Source organism: Martes martes (assembly GCF_963455335.1).
Source record: "Martes martes genome assembly, contig: SUPER_18_unloc_1, whole genome shotgun sequence".
In the NCBI taxonomy this organism is placed as follows: domain Eukaryota; kingdom Metazoa; phylum Chordata; class Mammalia; order Carnivora; family Mustelidae; genus Martes; species Martes martes.
Window position 1 is genome coordinate 890015 of NW_027666704.1, and position 19025 is coordinate 909039.

The 19025-nt window shown below is 48.0% G+C and overlaps 1 protein-coding gene across 2 annotated transcripts in view; it reads right to left on the reverse strand.

Annotated features, from left to right (window-relative positions):
• PRKCB (protein kinase C beta) overlaps positions 1-19025 on the reverse strand; it is a 321917-nt gene that overhangs the window by 41879 nt on the left and 261013 nt on the right. For both annotated transcript variants that reach the window (XM_080831716.1, XM_080831715.1), the window contains exons 11-12: positions 5573-5664; positions 3832-3894 (exon numbers count right to left, since the gene is read on the reverse strand). In XM_080831716.1, the coding sequence (XP_080687842.1) occupies positions 3832-3894; positions 5573-5664 (155 nt within the window). The remainder of the gene's footprint in view (positions 1-3831; positions 3895-5572; positions 5665-19025) is intronic.

Here is a 19025-nt window from a genome sequence, read left to right on the forward strand (position 1 = left end):
TTTTTACATTGGGGCTGCTCGGGTGGTAGAACGTAAGTCTGGAAGTGCCAGAGGTCACCAGATAAAGAAGAAAGCTAGTAGAGATAAAGCAGAACTTGGAGGGAAGGTGATAAAGTGAACACTCGTAACATTTGAGCCCCCAGATCCATCCTGGCACAAAGTCAGATCTGTCCCCTGGACTTTTGTTATGTCAGCTAAAAAATATTTCTTTTAACAGGTTAGTTTGAATTGAGTTGCTGTCGTTGCTTCGACTAAAAGAATACAACCCAAAAAAGACATATTGGCATTTCCTATCTGTGTCTGTGAGATCCGGTCATCCAAGGGGAGGCCCACTTGCACCCCACTTGCCAACCGCAACATACAGTGATCTTTGGTGCTGTCCATGGTACCACCCATATCCAGCCTTCATCCTTCTACAAGCCACAGTGGTCTCTGAATGCCAGCTCTGACTTTACAATGGACTTTATAGCAACTTGCTTCACCTAAACATGCCGGATCGACATGTGATTTGATTAACAGAGACCCATGACGCTCCCCTCAGTTTGACCACTTGCCCCCAAACAGGCAGCTTGGGCAACTAGGAAAGGTGACAACTTCATGTGTTATAGAAAAGGAGCTTCAGGGGGGTGCCTGGGTGGCTCAGTTGGTTAAGCATCTGAGTCACGATTCCAGGTCAGGTCATGGTCTCAGGGCCGTGAGATTGAGCCCCATGTCGGGCTCTGTGCTCAGCATGGAGTCTGCTTGAGATGCTCTTTTTCCCTCTCCCTCTGCCCCTCCCCCAATTTCCTCCCTCCCTCCCTCACACAGTGTATAAATAAAAGGAAAAAAAGGAGCTTCAGGTGCCAACGGCCAGCAGGTTATGCAGCTGGGGGACAACCCGGTCATATTCATTGTCACATATGTTTTTTGATAGTCTACTGCATTCTTTGGTTCAATGGAATAATCCTGCAGAAAGCGGTTGGAGAAATTGCTTTCATTTTCAGAAATCCATCAAGGGCAAAACCATCACACATTCTAGGGATGGTGATCCATAAATAAGACATGAAACTTGGAAGGATCTTTTTCTCCCCTGTACCCAACATCTCCAGCCACAGTCCTCAAAGAGGGCAAGTCTAACATAATTCTTCATCCTCTTAACTTAAGAAGTCTCCAATTAACTAGAGATCTAAATGAAAGACGGAGAGATGTGCAGCATTTTTAAAGACCTTACCACATGAAGGTCATCTCAATGAAGTTATGAAACCATATATCTCCTGCCATGTAATTTTTTTTTACTGGTTTTCATTTGATTATCAATTTCACAAACTCTATCTCAATCAAGGTTTTTGATTGTGAGCAACAAAAATCAATTCTAACCATATCAACCTGGAAAGGGATTGTTAAAAAAAGGTCTTGGGAGCCCACAGAATTTCCTAGAAGGCTGGAGAAGCAGATTTAGAGGGGAGGCAGCCAGGAACAATGCTCAGTTGCGATGCAGAGCTGGGCCAGTGAAGGTGTCACAGATGCCACCACTGGATACAGACATCCTGTTCCATGAACCCTAATGCTGGACTCTGGATATTGTTGCTAAGAACTGCTTCTCCTCATGCCTCCAGAAACTAGATGTATTTGATTACTATGGCCACTCTCGATTCTATAGTCTCTGCCTTTCTTGGTCACTACTTCTGGTTCATGGTGTTGTGTCAGTGTGACAAGTGTCAGAGCCTGGGTTGTGTGTCTGCCTTTGATGCAGGGAGGCTGTGAGAGTATCTGGCATTTTCCTTCTATACAGCAGGAGATGGATTTTGTTCCTACACATGAATGAAAGGGATTCAGACGCTGAATGCCTTAAAAGAGAGATCAGTGTCCCCTAAAAAGTATGAATAGTTGAGGAAGAATTGAAGAATGTGTTAATAGAGAGGGCTTTGAGGTAGGCAAAGTCTTAGCACCGAAATCTAATCTTTTATTTTATGACCGGAATGGCGAAGGTCCTGGATCCCAGACCCCAATCCATGACCCTACTAGACAGGAAACCCAACCCTGAATCCCACCCCAGTTGTCAAAGAGATTCTATGTCCTCTCTCGGCCCCTCCCCTGGGACTGGATTTTCTTCCACTTAACCTACAGTCCCACATTTAATCTCCTCAGCAATCCTCATTGGCCAGTTCTATTCCAGCCAAGACCCATCCTGCCCAAGAGTAAGGTTTTAGTGTCAGCACATAAAGTGAAAATCACATAGAGTGAATGATTACCCATGATCCCCGTTCTTCAGCTAAGCCCCTGCTGAAGTTACTGGCTTGAACGAGGGTCACGTCATGCGGAAGATGATGTGGACCCTTCAACACCAGAGTGCCATTTGGCACAAGATGCCCCCACTTGGGGCAAAGAGGAAACAGAATCAGAGGCTTCCCAAGTGCGTCTCTTGCACACACAGCGGTACGGGTTCATTGAGGGCAAGCGTGGCCAGAATGAGCACACAATTTACAGTTTAAATTCTTCTTTTTTCTCTCTGTTTCTTCACTGACCTCACCCACGTGGCAGATGAAACCAGTCCTCTTCCTGACCTTCATCCCTCCGCTCTCAGGAACAATGAAGCAGAGTAGGGACTCTACATCCCGGATGATTGTCCCTCCCCCCACTAGATTCATATCACCACTTCAAGGGGTTCAAAAAAAGCCCCTGGACTTTGAAGGCTTCTGGCAAGGTGCCCACCTCCCATGTCTCCATTCCACCAGTGCCCACGGCCTCCGCTCCACTATCTGCCTTGAGACCGCCAGGGCTCATCTTTTTACGCTTTTTGGCCCCACGACCTTCAGCTGCAGCAAGACGTCGATCCCGTGCCCTCCACAGGGTGACAGGCACCCCCGTCACCACCTGGCACATGCCGGCCCCCCTCCCTTGCTCCGCTTTTCTCCTTAGTGCTTATTGCTACGTGACAGACTGTATCTCTGTGACCTAACATCCATCTCCCTCCACTACAGCTGAATTCTGACAAGGCAGGAGGTTTTGCCTGTTTTCTTCTCTGCTGCACCCGAACCATCTAGAAGAGCGCCTAGCACATAGTAGGCTTTTAGTAAATGTCCGTCAGCTACACGAGTGGCATGGAATTTTATGGCTCTTCACGATCTCTTAGATAGCCCTTTTGCCCATGCCAAGTTCCCTCTGGAAGCCCCAGGCCCCTGCCAGCCTCTCTTGCGTGACCAACCAGCCCGAGCCCACACTGCCTCTGCCGTTTGCATCCGTGTGGTGAGAGCAGGAGACTCATACAGCCCGGACCACTGACAAAGAGCCGCCTCAGGCTCGGGAGCCTGCCTTGCGTGAAATATAAAATGGTATGACTCATACAGCTATGATCGTACACTTGCTCCTCCAAAAACGGGCAAATGCCAAGTCCTGAACTTAATCCTGTCTTTCAGGACAAGCATTTTAGAGATTCAGTTCTAAATTGTAGTTACGTAGCAAAAAAAAAAAAAAAAAATCATCTCATAATAACAGGATCCGTCATATCCTGCCAGGCAAGATTCTCTGCTTGCTCCCCAGGTTTGGGGTCCCAAGGCAAGAGAAGGAAGCGCTGAGCCCCCACCGGTGAGGCTGCCCTCCTTCAAGCAAAGGGTCTCCCATTGGAGGCTCCAAACCATCACCGGTGGCGGGGTCCACAGCGATCTTCCATCACCATCTAGAGCTGCCCAAACTCTGCCAGGGCAGTGGGCGATGCGAACACATGCCCAAGTCAGGACTGGAGGATTCCTCCCCCACCAGGGATTCTAATTTTAAAAGCAGTTAAAGAAAGAGGCAGGGAAGGGAGGAGCCGAGGGAGAAGAGAGGATGGAAGGGTCTGCGGCGCTCACTTACCGGTAAATGATGCCCTTGCTCTGTAAGAAGAACAGACCGATGGCAATTTCTGCAGCGTAAAATCTGAAATTAGGAAAAAAATAAATAAAAAGCAATGGAGAGATTCAAGGACACCGTATGCCTGGCAAAACCTCAGAATTCAATACAGAATTGAACGAGGTGTGGGGCAGCCACGTCCCACCGTGGATGGTCAGCCACACATCTCGTAACACGACATGCGGGGGGTGTGGACGAGTGAACAGGGTTGAGAGACCCATAAGGCTGCCTTCAGGACAAACCTGGGTGGGCAGAGAGGTGGGGAGGAGGCCGTGGGGGAGGGCAGACTGGCTGGAGAATGAGTTTCAGTCTAAGGCAAGTTCAAGCATCTGAATACTACCAGCTAATCTGTTGAAGGCTTACCATCTACCTATCATAACTATAGATAATTATCTGATTAAATTCTAACAACCACCCTGTGAGATAGGTCCTACTAGTACCTCCCTCTTTCCTTAAAGGAGGAATTAAGGCTCAGTGAGAAAAAATGACCTGGCCAAGTTATGTTGCTAAGGAATGGCCCAGCCTCTGCCCATGTAATCCCTTAATAATGGTGCCAACATCATTAAATAATATTAATAATTAATAATGCCCCCAGCGTCTGTCTTTGTAAGCTGTTAATGGAGGCCCAGAAGGAAAGAGATTTTGAGAGAAGCAGAAAGTCCCGGTGATAGCACAGGGTCAGGTGGGGCTTTAGGGAACTCTGTTAAGCATCCTGACAATTTGTTTTGTGTGATGATGGGATGAGGGTCTGTGGTCCATTAGGTTTTAGAAGTCAAGGAAGAGCTGAGCCCAGGGTCCCCTTAGAACTGTGGCAAGACCTAGGCATGGCGCCAGGAGCTATCTAGAAGGCAAACCCTAGTGGAATACGGTGCTCACCACCTCGGCCGGCGGGAGGGGAGAGGGCAGAGCTGAGCTGAACAGGAGTCAGCAAGCCTCTGGAGTGGCCAGATGGGCCCTAGGGGAGTCCTGAAGGGCTTTCTAGAGGGACGATGAGATCTTAGCCAACTGCTCAGGAGGGGTTGTCTCCGCGAATCCCCTGACGTGCTGCTCCTGGTCACCAGCAGGGGAAGAACATGATGAGGTCTGTGTTCTCAAAAGAAAAGCCTGGCTGCCTTGGGGACTGACAGGGACAGAATGGACTCAGCAGGGGAAACACATTTCCCAAAACCCTAATCAGTCTCCCCACCCAAGAGCCTCAGGGCACAGCCACAGAGCAACTTGATCTGTCATTCCCCGGGGAAGGAGGGCATCCAAGAGAGTGAGCCATGGTGTAGGGCAAAGCACAAGAGCAAAAATCTGGGTCAGAGTGGGGATCTGTCTCACACGCCCCAGCTCTGTGATCTTGAGCAAGTTTCTACAAACTCTCTGGGCCTGGCATAGAGTAAGCGCTCAAGAAAGCCTGGCGAATGAACAAACGAATGCTACCATGACATCCCCACCCCCCCCACCCCCCCCACCCCGGGGCCTTTCCTTCGGAGGCAGGAGCAAACATCCGAGATAAAGAAATAGCTGTGGTTTTCAAGCTTCACGTTCTTAGCTGGTGTCAAGGAAAGAAAGAATTATCCCCTATTGAGCAGAACACCTTCCCCACCCCCCCCCCCGGCCATGAAGAAGCAGCCCAAGATGTGAAGAATCCCTGTTCAGCTGAAAACCCAAGGTAACTCATAGCCCACCCAGGTATCCCAAGGGAAAAGTTTGTACTTACACAGCGTGAGGCTCCTTAAACCGGCCAACTTGCTGGATGTGGTACATGAGGTCACCCCCGTTCACGTACTCCATCACGAAGTACAGGCGGTCCTAGGAGAAGGGAGCCAACCACATTGTCAACATCCCGTGTTTCTCAGGTTCCACATGGAGAGCAGGGACGAGCTGGGATTTAGAATCAAAACCCCTAGGACTCTATGCCAGGTCCCCATCTTCAGGCCCATTATTCCCCCAAAGGCCACTGCATATGCGCAACTGGGCATAGACGGTACATGAATTTTTTTTTAAATTAATAACTGTCAAGTTATATTCGTTTGTACTGGAAAATGTAATTAGCACATTAATATTGTGACTTCATGGATATTACAGTTTAGGATAAAGCTAATTGGAATAAAGAATGGAAAATAAATACATAGATCATATTACAGATAATAGGTAGCTGTGGTAATCACCCCCCATGACAGCCCCCCTCTGATTTTCCCCTCCTGGTATTCACGTCCTTGCGCAGCCTCTTCCTACAAGGAATAGGACTGACTTGTGTAACCAGTAGAATAGTGTAAAAAATGACGGGTGTGATTTCCATGGCTAGGTCACAAAAGATACTGCGGCTTCCACTTTGCTCTCTCTTGGATCGCTTGTTTGGGGAAGCCAGCTGCCAGTCCCGGGAACGCTCAAGCGGCACCTCGGGAAGGTACATCTGGCAAAGAACCAAGGCCTCCTACCAACAGCCAACACCAACTCCCCAGCCACGAGAGGGAGCCGGCCTGGGAACAGACCCTCCAGCCCCAGTCAAGCCTTCCGATGACTGCAGCCCAGATGACAGCTTGACGACAACTTTCAGGTGGGACACCCAAGCTAGAACCACCCAGGTTAGCCACTCTGTTGAGTTCCTGACCCACAGAAAGCGTGAGATAGCAAATGCTTATCATGGTTCTAAGCCCTTGAGGTTTGAGGTATTGTAGTCGATATCTAACACAGTGACTATGGGGGGAAAAATGAATTAATAGAATTTGAGAAATAGTGGCGTCGGAGGGCATATCCAGAAGGAAAAGAATTGGGGCCAGAAAAAGAAATCTATACCCCATTGAGGGAAAACTTTAAACATGTCTTTTAAGGGAGATGGGAACTCTCTTAGAGTCAGGGGCTGTGTGCTGCTCAGCTGTGAAAGCCCTGTTCCTGTCCCAAGACCAGCTCATAGGAGGTGCTAGAGAATGGAGAACAATGCCAAACAGACTTTATTTGGAACCCAGCTTTGCTTCCTGATAGCTGGATGATTTGGAAAGATTATTAAACATCTGAGTCTCTTCATCCGTGGCATGGATATTAATAATAGTAATAATAATAATAACTGAACCACAGGGTTGTTGCTGGGACTCAGTGAGACACATGAGTGTTGTGGTCCTTGGGGGACACTTTCATGAGATTTGCCCCTTCTCCTTCCATCAGGGGGTGTCCGCTAAATGAAAAAACAACTTCACCTCTTCTCAGAGATGCCCACTTGGGTCAAGTCATTCCTTGATGCCACATGATCAACTTAATGAAAAAAAAGCATCAAAGAGAACAGGATGGAAAAGATCAGAGCACCCCGCACAAAGTACCCGTAGGTGTTACGTTGTGAAATGTGTGTTTTGGTTCTATTTATAGGTTGGTACGGTTGGGTCACAAGGTAAAAGGAGGTTTGCTGCTCAAAGTCACAAGGCTGTCATGTGGGCCTGTGAGGCCAGGATCCCAGAGAGAACGATGAGGACGTGTGTGGAGAGCTCGAACGTGCTGCTGGCCCCATCACGAATGTTCCATCCACTGTCAGTAGAATCTTTCTTACAGTGCACAGAGCTGTGTCGTCTACGTAACAGTCATAGCTGCATTTGTCCAACGTGTATTGAGTGTCTAATGTTAGGAATGATACCTCTTACGAAATAAAGCTACCATCTTGTAAGCATTTGTCATGGGACTGAGCCAACTGCTTTATCGATTTTGCCTTTCTCTCTCCGAACAATCCAACAGGACAGTATGACCCTTCTCCTCCATTTAAAGACGTGAACTAAAGCCCAGGAAAGGGTAAGAAACTTGCCTCGGGTCCCTTAGCTGCTGGACGGCCTAGCCGGGATTTGAACCCAGGCAGGTCCGTTCCAGGATGCTCCTGTGGAAGGTTCTGAGCTAGACGCTGTATGGATGCATGGGCACGTCCTCCCCTCTAACTGCTTCCCGTCCAGGAGGGGAGGGAAGGGGTACAGAGCTCCAGCCGCAAAGCAAGACAAAAGCTGGCAGGTTACAGGCAAGAAGTAAAAGGTAATCGATTATTTTTGAAAAGTCAAGGGATTTCCTCAGACCAACACTACTTGACCCTTATGACATCTTTAGAGAGGTAGAATTATCGCTTCTGTTTCTCAGTGTCCAAGGCCTATGAGATTTGCCCAAAAAAAAAAAAAAAAAAAGGTCACATCCAAGTTAGTGGCAGAGTGGAGACAGCCAGAACTGCCAACACCCAGCCCCTGGTTCTTTGGGTTTTTTTGATAGAAAACAAGCCTTAAAAATAGCATCTGTCTTTGCTGCACGTTGAAGGGAACCAAAACACTTGCTTTTAAAAATTATTTTTAAAACTAGCAGATGGCATTGGCCACAGAGAGAAAAGTAAGTGAGGGAGAGATTTCACTTGCTTGCTTTCTGCTTGGAAGAACTCAGCTTGCCCCCCAAACTCATTAGTTAGAATCCCAACATCAGGGAGCTCTCCACTGCAGATAATGCCACGTTCTGTGGTTTGTTTCTACCACGAACTGCATGCGGGGAAACCCTGAGACCCATCATCTTTGAACTGTACGGAGTCGGGCTTCGGCACCCCGGTACTTTGCATATTAAACCCTGTGGCTGGCGCCCTGCTCGCCTTCCATTTTCCAAACAAACACTTAACGATGCCCTCTTAGGCTAGGCATTACTGCACCGCCAAAGATGCCGCTGTGAAGAAATCCGTGATGCCTGATGTTAAGAACTCCCCCGAGGAGTGGGGAGACCAGATAAGTTTCCAAACAGCAACGTTTCCCAGAATGTGGTGGGAGAGAACTCCAGGTGGGCTATGGATGCGTATGGCTTTAGTTCTTTGGTTTTGGGTTCATTTTAATGTGTATTTTGAACACCGTAAGTACGTCTGAAGTCCCTGATTTTACGGCTATGACTGCTGAGAGGGAGAGAGAGGCACGTACGGAGGTACAAAGGAGAAAGAAGCCAGCTAGGGGAGGACCAGATTCTGAAACACTGTATAAGACCATCACCCTTCCAGCTTCGGTTTTCTCACATACCAGCTTCTAGATTTTACTGTTTGTCTGCCTCATCGACTAAAATTTACTTATTTTAAAAATATTTCCATGAACTCACTTTTTCACTGGAACATATTGTTTAAAAAATTTTAGAACTTGATACTAAAGTCATAAATGGAAATTCATTGTGTCTGTAAAAAATAAATGCATATCTGGAGTCTATCAACTCCAGGCGACATCCAGCCTGGCTTTGCTACACCGATCCTTCAACTGACTTATGTTTAAAACAAATACATTTTGTCCAGAGGCCACCAAGTTCATCTCCCACCCCAAAGTAAGGAACATCAAAATGTGAAAAACACTGCCGGCGGCGATCAAGAGCCAACCTTGAGCAAAGCGAATTTTATTTTATTTTATTTTAAGATTTTATTTGTTTGTTTGGCAGAGCAAGAGAGACAGCACAAGCAGGGGGAGAGGCAGGCAGAGGGAAAGGGAGAAGCAGACTCCCCAGTGAGCAGGGAGCCTGATGCGGGGCTCGATCCGAGGACCCTGGGATCATGACGTGAGCTGAAGGCAGACACTTAACCAACTGAACCACCCAGGCGCCCTTGCAAAGTGAATTTTAGAACTTTCCTTGGGCATTTATTTTTGCAAGTCATGTATTAGGTATTAAAGGGACAAAAATGATGAATAAGATACAGACCTTACCCTCAGAGAATTCAGAGTCTTTGTGAAAACAAATATGCAACTAACTCAAGCCATAACCTAAAATAAAGTGTGATAAGAGAAATTGCGTGACAGGCACAAAGAGGGAGCTCCGGGGGCGTCAGCTAACTAAATGGCCCTCACCCACTGCCTCCAATTCTTACATAATTATTCCTGCCTATAGTGCCCTGAAGTTTGACTTTGCTCCCCACTCTTGTTTTTTTAATTTATTAATATTACTATTATTACTATAACCATTATTATTATCATTGTTATTATTATTATTTTAGTAATTTAGTATTTAGTAATTTAGTAATTATTATTTTAGTAATCTCTATACCCACATCAGGGGGCTTGAACTTACAACCCCGAGATCAAGAGTGATGTGATCTTTTGAATGAGCCAGCCAGGAGCCCCCATGTCCCCCACTCTTCAGATTAAATTACTTCAAGACCTCAAAAGATCTTTCTTCTGGTCATATGCAGTAGTTTTCGATTAGGACCTATTTGCTGTACCTCCTACATGAAAATCAGAAAGTATATATTGAGTATATCCTCAATATCTCCTACTTGTTCAATTTTCCAAAGAGGACATATCGTAGCTCAAAGCTTCAAGCCTCATCTCTCTGGGCTGATGAAAATCTTGACTTATATTTCCATCCTCCTTCTTTCTCCTGAGTTCTAGTCAGCTCCAGCTGGCTACAGGACTTCTCTACGTGGGTGTCCCACTGTCAACTCCAATTAAAAGCTCAGAAAGGCAAGCTCACCATCTTTCTCTTCAACCTAGCCAGTCTGCTCAACTTCCAAAGTGTTTTTCCCAGATTGCCATTGTTATCGGTGTTTTTCTTCCTCATCCGCTGCCCTTGTCCCCTCCGCACGAAACACCTTCATCAGTTTTAAATCTCCTTTCCCCGTTATCTCCCGTATTTGATCAGTAAGTAAATGGAACTAAACATTTGTCTGTCACAGCGCATCATGCAAAATGGTTGGACAGGATGTCTCCCATCTGGAGCGCGAGTGTAAGGGTCATTTGATTGAAAACACTGACTGCGAGGCACGTGCCAAATGTATTTGGGGGGCCCGGGATAGGGCAGAGAATTCAAAGAAATCATCATTTTTTTCCTCCAAGACAGCTGAAAGTGGGATGCGACAGGATGTCCATGTGACTGCCGGGGGCGGGAGGGGGGACACGCCTGCCACTTTTAATAAGACACCGCAGACAGAGAAGATCAACAGTGTGGGCAACTCTAACCGCAGGCCCCCACACTTTCAAGGGAGTGTCAGTAAGCATTTACCTATTGAGTGATCTTTAATGATTTTCTAAGCTGGCCAATGAATTAATCCTGTCTGTAAGCTGTTCTTATGGCTCAGATGGATCTGCTCCTCTGGAGAAGCTGTACGGTGCCGTGGGTAAGAGCCCTCGCTTTAGCAAGCGCTAGTCCTCGGTTTAATCCCAATTATACCGCTTACCCACTCTGAGACCTTGTAACAGACACTAAACCTTCCCTGCTTTCAAAAAGGGGCAGGAATTGCTTCTCCTTCAGAGGGTTTTGCAAAGACGTATCAGATGATGCATCTCGCATCTATGCAAACTCACAGAGCCTCCCTCAAATCAGCGTGTGGTCAAGGACACACATCACACACAACTCTTCTTTCCTCTGTATTCTGTAGTCTTAGAGTCACCATCAGAATCAAGCAACGGATGCTCCTCTTCTCCCCACCCCCGCCCCGGGTTTCCAAGCTTTGCCCTTTCACATGTGCTCAAGGGCTAGGACCTTTCCTCCTCTTCCTTGGATTTCTACGGACCTTTGATTGCTAAATGAATGTGCAAAGGCCACTGTTAAGAAGGCAGAGAGAAGCAGACTTTGTCTCTTCCTACCCATGCCCACTTTATAGGCCTGGCTTGCACTCCTGAGTTCTTTCCTGAGCTCGGGATCCTCTGATACTTCCACTGCCTCAAGCCCTCATACCGGTGAAGCTCTCACCGGCTTCCTTGCAGGCACTCGGCACCATGTTTGTACCACCAGCAGCCCGCCATGTCCTTGCCTTGCACTCAAGATGGCATCTCCCACCTGACGCAAGCGCCATCATCCCTCCCCTGTAGATACAGCCCCTTCCTAAAGGTCCCAGTTGAGTTCGTAGTAGCCAACTCCCAGCTGACTGGGCCAGGAATCAAACGTCTGACCTAGGCCGAACCGATCAGATTCTCTTCTCTGCGGGTATGAAGTAGGACCCAGGGAGGTGGGCAGATAGACAACCGGCAAGGGGCCAGGGGAGCTACGTTACCATGATCGGGGAGAGACAAGGGAAACAAGCAGAAAGAAACAAGAGATCTATTCTAGAAAGCCTTGAAGTTTTAGTTCTTCACAAGGCTCAGGTACATCTTTGTCTTTGGGTTGTCTCCTTCCAATAAAATTCTGTCTCTCTTTTTTTCCAACATGTGATAGTTGGAGGAGCAACCCAACCTTTGCCAAATGAGACTACGCCAGGGCTTCCTACAGCCACGCCCTTACATCAAACCACCTCCTTGGGTACTGCTGCCAGCCCTAAGCCAATCCCGAGTTACCAGGACCCCTCGGATGCTCTTGGTGCTCGATGGACACGCCATCAGGGGCCAGCCCTACAAATGGAATCATCCCCACCCCCCTCCCCGTCCCCCAGTGCATTCTGGGTTGACGTCCTTCCCAGTGTGCCTTGCAACTGAGTTCTTGCTGGACCACGACGACAGCAAATTTGGGGAGGAAGTAACTTCTGTCCTTCAATGACTCATAAAATCTAATTCTATTTAAAAAAAAAAAAGAAGTGCATATGTTCAATTGAAAAGAAAACATTTAAAATAGATGTTTTGCTAAGGAGACGTAACTGCCTGTGCCTACTGGCAGTTGGGAAATTGCATGAATGTGCCAGGCTGACAATTGTCCCTGGGAAAAACTGCAGAAGGACTGAAAGGAACATAATCCTTTGAGCCCATGAGCCAGGCGCCCCTCAAACCCAGCTCTGTTGGTACAGGTAGCCTCTATTTATTGTTTATCTGCACACGGTACATCATCTTTTTAGACCCTCCCTTATTATGCTCACTTTAAAGATGATGAAATCAATAGTTGGAGCTGTTGAGTGTCTTTCTAGAGGTCACACAGCCACTAACCACAGACGCAGATTTATCTGACTGAGGTGCTCATGCTTATCCCTTTGTGCTTCTAGAACAATTTGCCTAAACCCCAGCTCATCTAGTGAGCAATTTTAAAAATTCTTTCTGATGGATTTTCCATCTCCTTGGGTGTTAACTTTGACCATCTTGTGGCACATTCAACACCTTTAAATTGTTTTATGATAGATGTTTCTGAAATCCTATAAATTCAAAATGAAGACAATTATCTACGGACCTCTCCCTAAATCAATATTTTGATTTGTCTCTGCCTCTTTCTGATTCTTTTCCATGTACATACTCAGTTATAACATGTTTAGAATCATCTCTTAAATAAAATTGAATACCTTTCATTTTCGGGAACGTTGTGCCATGAAAAGAATCAGAGATTCTTTTCGTCCAATTTTTTTTTAATCCAATTTTTTGAGAATGCTTCCGATGGAACTTTGCTTTTTCTAAATAAGTTTTTTTGAAATGAAATTTGCATCATTCTAAGAATGACAAAAGTTGTTTTGCATAGCGGTGGGTGTCTTTTTCCCTTTTATCTATTTTGACCACCTTCAGGATTTTTTTTTTTTTTTTAATTTCTATGAGGGATCTTTCATCTTCAAAACTCGAAGTCGCTCGCAAGGAAAACATATCAGATTTGCAGCATGTTAGACTAGATTTGTCATTTTTTTTAAAAAGTGGCTGATTCATAAAGGGATTCTGGGTCACAAGATGTAAAATGACAGTCCACTTGGGCTTCACGGGCCTCCTCTCTCTCCTCAAACACGCTGAGCATGCTCCCGCCTCGGGCCCTTACACTCACTCTTCCTCCTCCTGTCTCGAACACTTTGCCTCCACGTAGCCACATGCCTCGCCCCTGCACTTGCTCTGGTCTCTGCTCAAATGTCATCCTCATCAGAAAGACTTCTCTTTGATCATCCGATCAAAAACAGCATCTCTCCCCCCTGCCCCGCCATCTCTTTAGCCCCATTAGTTCTTATGGTTTATTATCTGTCTCCCCCATGGGAGTGTAAATTCTGAAGGAACAGGGACTTTATCTCCTTTGTTCCCTGATGCACCCTCGCAAGGAGGCAGCTGGGTCCTGACACGTTTATTTCAACAAATAAATATTTGCTGACAGAATCAGTAAGCCTGAGTAGCTTCTGTCTGCTGGGGGGAATGATTTGACTTTCCAGATCAGAGGCTGTCTGTTCCAGCCCAGACTGCCTTCTCCCCTGTACCCCTAATCAGGGGGTCGGGGGCTGTGCAATTCTAGAAGGGGACTGTGGGCCAGAGGACCAGCTCCATGGGCCATCCCTGAAAAGGAGCTGTGCCGCTCAGCTGAGCCGCGCTGACGATGGTTTGCCTCCTACAAATGCGGCACTCCCTACATCTTAAAATCCCTCTCGCCATAGAACCTTCCAGTCATGGCCAGATCTTTGCGGGATAAGGAGGTGATCCTAGCATGGTAGAAAGAACACCTTCAAGGGGCATTAGAAAACCCGCCACTTAGCAACTGTACACTGGCTGACTCATCTGACGATTGGTTTCTTTTGTACCGCAATGGGAACAGCCCTTGCTTACCACGTCCTTGTGAAAGTCGGATGTAATCATGACTTAATGTAAAAATGACTTAAACACTCAGAAAAGGAACCTGGAGTTAAGGCAGGGGCAGGAGAGCAAGCCTGGGGTTCTGGAGTCTTGTAGAACGGATCCCAGGGCTGGCGCTTATCTACCGCATGACATCGCGCAAGTTACTGAACATCTCTGGATGCCGGTGTCCTCACCTACAAAGCAGGGAGAGTCACGGCGTCTGCCGGGAGAGGGGCTGGGAGGATACGGCGGGAGGGTCGCTGCTGAGTGACCCATGCGGAAGCATTCACAATGCGAGCCGCTGTTTCTATCAACCCCAGTAAGGCCAGTCACCAACTCCACATCATGCACTAGCAAAAGCCTGGGCTCTGGGTTTAGTGGGCCTGGGACCCCGTGTTGTGTCTGCAGAAAACCACCCAACATCCCAGAGGCTCCAGGTTTCTCCTACAATGTGAGATGACAGCTAATCCCTTCCGTTGCAAGATTTCTCTGGCGAGGCTAGAAATGAAAGGAAGTGATCCAAGTCCGCCCATGGTAGATGGTCGGATGGAGAGTCAGTTCTGCACCAGAGAGGGAAAAGCCGAGGGGCACCACGGGCCTTCACTGAGCAGGTGCGAGGTGAGCCGGGGGGCAGGGGGGGAGGTTAGGGTTCAGGCCCTCCGCCGGAGCCCGCACACAGGCTGGCTGCTGATGGCTCTGCCCCCAGGGCTGTCAGACGGCCTAGAAGCCCAGTGAGTCACACTCAACACATTCAGAAGACCTCACGCTGCAGCGGTTGAGTGTAAAGCTCAGGGGAGCCGGACCACCTGGGTTCAAATCCTGACCCTGAAATGTACTTGCTTGTGGCCTCAGTCTGCTTGTCCTAGAGGCTAATGACAGGACCCATCCAAAGGCTGTCATGTGGCTTAAGAGTGTAGCCCTGTGCCTCATGTGTCACAGGCATTACTGTGTCTCTGACGTACATTTAATTTATGTAAAATCAAAATATAGGTGCTCGAGAAAGCTATCTGCGGCTGGGTAAGGGGGAACGGGAGGGGCACCCGCTTGGCCCCCAGTGGCCTCTGACTCTGGCAGAGGGCCACTGAGGGCGTCTCCTCAAACCAAGCACACCGGTGACATTTGAGGGTACATTTCCCCCGCACAACAGGGTAGCAACTTAGAGACGAGGGAGCGACTTCATCTGATCCGCACCAGCAAGATGGCGGCCCGTTCCATCCTTGGCCTTGCGGGATCAGGAGACCGTGGGTTGGCCGCCAACCTAGGGCTTCTGTCTGCACACAAGACTCAAAGCCACTGCGCCCCTCAAGGGGACCCCGGGCATTGCACAATTCCCAGGTGAACCCCATCCCCACTGTTGAATGCCAGAAAGCGTACTGAAATACAAGTGAGTCAGGGAGGGAAGATGAAGAGAATCACCTCAAATCCACTCTGCTATCATTTTTTTAAAGTGGTGAATTACTAACAAAGGTATTGCTTACTAATGAATTAATATTAGTCACACATGATGAATCCTCCCAATCTCAATCCATTCAGTTGAAATTGAAATTGTGCTCTAAGTTGTTCCAGCCCCTTGCTTGAGAACAAGATCTCTTCTTGATCTACTGATGTCAGCCAGTGACCCCGGGGAACCCCAATGGGAAGAAGAGAAGATGTGGGATGAATGAGGCTAGAGGTTTGAGAATCCGGTTTGGTCTGGTCTCTGCCAATCCCTGAGTGCCTTTAGCACCTAATTCCCTAAAACTCCAGTTCTGGAGTTCCCTTCACCACCTGTGCCAAGACCCCGTAGGATGCGACCTGTGGCTCACTTCATGTTTTTCTTTACCTTGATGTGCTCCTTCTAGGAAACAGTTTTATGTTAGAAGCAAATGTTAGTCACCTTGGAAGCATAATCATGAACCAATTCATGACAAACTGTCCAATAACAGGAAAGAATCAAGCATTGATCCCGCCTTTCCTATAAGAATGGTGCCACTGGGACTAGGCGACAGAGGAGGGGCAGCCCGCCTTCCTAGAGGCGCTCCAACCAATGCCCGGCAAAGAAACGGCAGAAGACGATACCAGCCGTTAAGGGACCGAGGCACCATGTGAGTGTCAGTGGTTGGCAACATCCTCTCAGTGGCTGCCAACGTCCCAGAAAGAGGGACACGAGACGTTACGTGCCTTTGGTCGAAAGAGTGCACCTTCTCTGTTCTTACCAAAGGGATCGGACCTGAGTCTGGCCAAGTCTCTAGGTCTGGCTACCAATTTGCAGGAAAACACCAAGGATGGTGGCAGGCTGGGGCGGGGGGGCACGTGCAGAAGCCCCACGACTGTGCAGTCAACCAAATCCAGACTGAGGATGCTCCGGGTCAAACAGCCCACCATCTTAAGCAGACGAAGAGACAGATAAAAGGAGGGGACGGAGGGGAGAAACCACTGTATTAAAAGGCTTAGAAGACACAGCCGGTTTCTAAAAATGGGAAAGATTAAACTATTGTATTAAGAGACTGATAAGACTCAAGTGATCAAACTGTAAAGACGGAAGGAAGTCAAGCTATGGTTGGTCGGTTGGTCACTGGCCGCAGAGATAGAGATTCGAACGTGAAGCAGATTCCAGAGTGGCTGGCCAAAGTTCTGCTTCTCAACCGGGCTGGCGGTTGGTTTGAGGAACTTAATCTTATAATAACTCATCACTAAGACATCTATTTTGTGTGGTTTTCTGTATTTGCTTTATAATACCTCAACATTTAAAAATTTAAAGACTTTACCACACTATCATAAATAGAAGAAATCTGTAAAAAGAAAAAAAATATATATATATAAAATAAAAGCAAACCAATGACCTAGAAACTGGTGTTTGCCAAAGCTCAGAACCTGAAACCTGGTACTCTGTGTTAAAAAGGGAAGTGTTAATAAAGATGGTACAGGTGTGCTGACACCAAACAGAACCATTTCCCTTGAGGCACTCAGAATTAAAGCGGATTAAAAGGTGAATGTAATTTAAAATCTGTGCACCAGCCAAAGTCACCCTTCGTACCCAGGACCATTTTGCACAGGGAGGCGTGCACCGTACTTTGGCAAATGCGACCCCAGCTCTTGGTGCCTGCAGTGGGGTGAAGGACGTTCTAGGAGGCCCAGCCCCCAGCAGAGCCCAGCGCAATGCTGGCGGACCAAGTCCTTGCAGGTAATACTATACACACTTGCCTAAAATGTGCCCTCCCCCGATGGCCTGCTGTAGGGAGACTCTCTGGGAATGAGAACTTGACCCCGTTAGAAAATCATATCACTGAGAGCACAAAAGCCATATTGCCAATGAGGGGACAATCTGGGGACCCACTTGCTTCTCCAGGTTCTACCGTATCCCCTACTGCACTGTTTGGTGACTGTCCCATGTCTGTTGCCTCTGCTCCAAGACCATAAACTTCTCAAAAACAGGACCTGGTTTGCTTGGATCTATCCCTGAGCACTTGGTCAAAGCCCAGACGAAAGCGGTCTGTGAGATGCGCAAGGAACATCCACTGAGCATCAGCCCGGCACCAAGCACTGTGTCAAAGGCTTCCCGTGTTGAATCTCATTCCCTCTTCACAACCACATCGGATGCAGCTTCGTTCAGGTCATCCATCTTACAGATGAGCAAACTGAGGCCGGACGGGTTTTAGAATTTGCCAAAGGCCACCCAGTGGTAAGTGACAGAGCCAGGATCTGAACCAAGGTCCCTCTGACCCCAAAATGCATCAAGAGACTTCTCAGAACAGGAAAGGAGCCAACCTCCAGCTCTGCCCCTTTCACACACGGCAGTTCTAAGCCCGATGAGTGGTCTGCACTGATAAAACCCACCCCAGGGCCAGATTTGGGTCTTTCTAGGCTGGGAGTGTAGAATCTAACCTAGTAGAGGACAGGACTTGGTGATGTTGGAGGAGAGAGGAAGTCCCAAGCTTTAAATTATATGCGATATACAAAAGCATCCCATCTCACATAGGGGGTGGGCTCTAAAATTAGCATGCGTAGTGAGAACTGCACAGAATCGGAATAATCTTCAAGAATCCCTTAAAGCATCTTTAAGTCACTGGGCCACTGGCCCTTAGAAGCCCCAAAGGCAAGAATGAACTTTGTACCTTTTTGCAATGGGGAGCTGGCCACCCCCCTCCCTTGGTATGGAGGCCAGGGTCTCATTTGAACAGGGAAAAGATAAGGGGTTACTTAAAGGGATGGCCACTGCTCTTGCAGATAGAGCTGGAATCACAGCCAACAGCAGATCGCGCACAAACGTCCCCTTCTTTTCCTGGGAGTCACAGTTCTGTGCTCACGAGCCCCTGCCCGGGACACTGTATCCCCGCCTTGGGGGTCCTCGGAAGGCTGTGTTCTCAGGCAACCCCTCCCTTCAGGAAGTCCACACAACCGGCAGAATGCACGCGAGCATTGACCGCAGGGTCTGCAGGGCACACGGTAACCATCTAAGCACGCGTACCCTTCCCTCCCCTTCCCACTCGTTCCCCGCCACAAGCTCTGCCATAACATCGCATACATGAGACTAAAAGTTCTCAGTCACTGTCCCTGAGTCACCCCTGGCTGTCTGAGAAAGACCCTGCTCTGTTGGTTATTAAACCGATGGCCCGAGTTCCTTTATCTTCACTGCGACAGCGTCTGCCTAGGGGGAGAGCTTCTCAGTGGCCGCCTCGGAAACTCTCAGCAGCCTCCCCCGGGGCACCCCATCTTCCTGTCTCTAGAGTGCAAAGATGGGGGTGGGTGCTGCTGGGAGGGCTTTGGCCAAAGGCCGGTGAAGCACTGGGGACG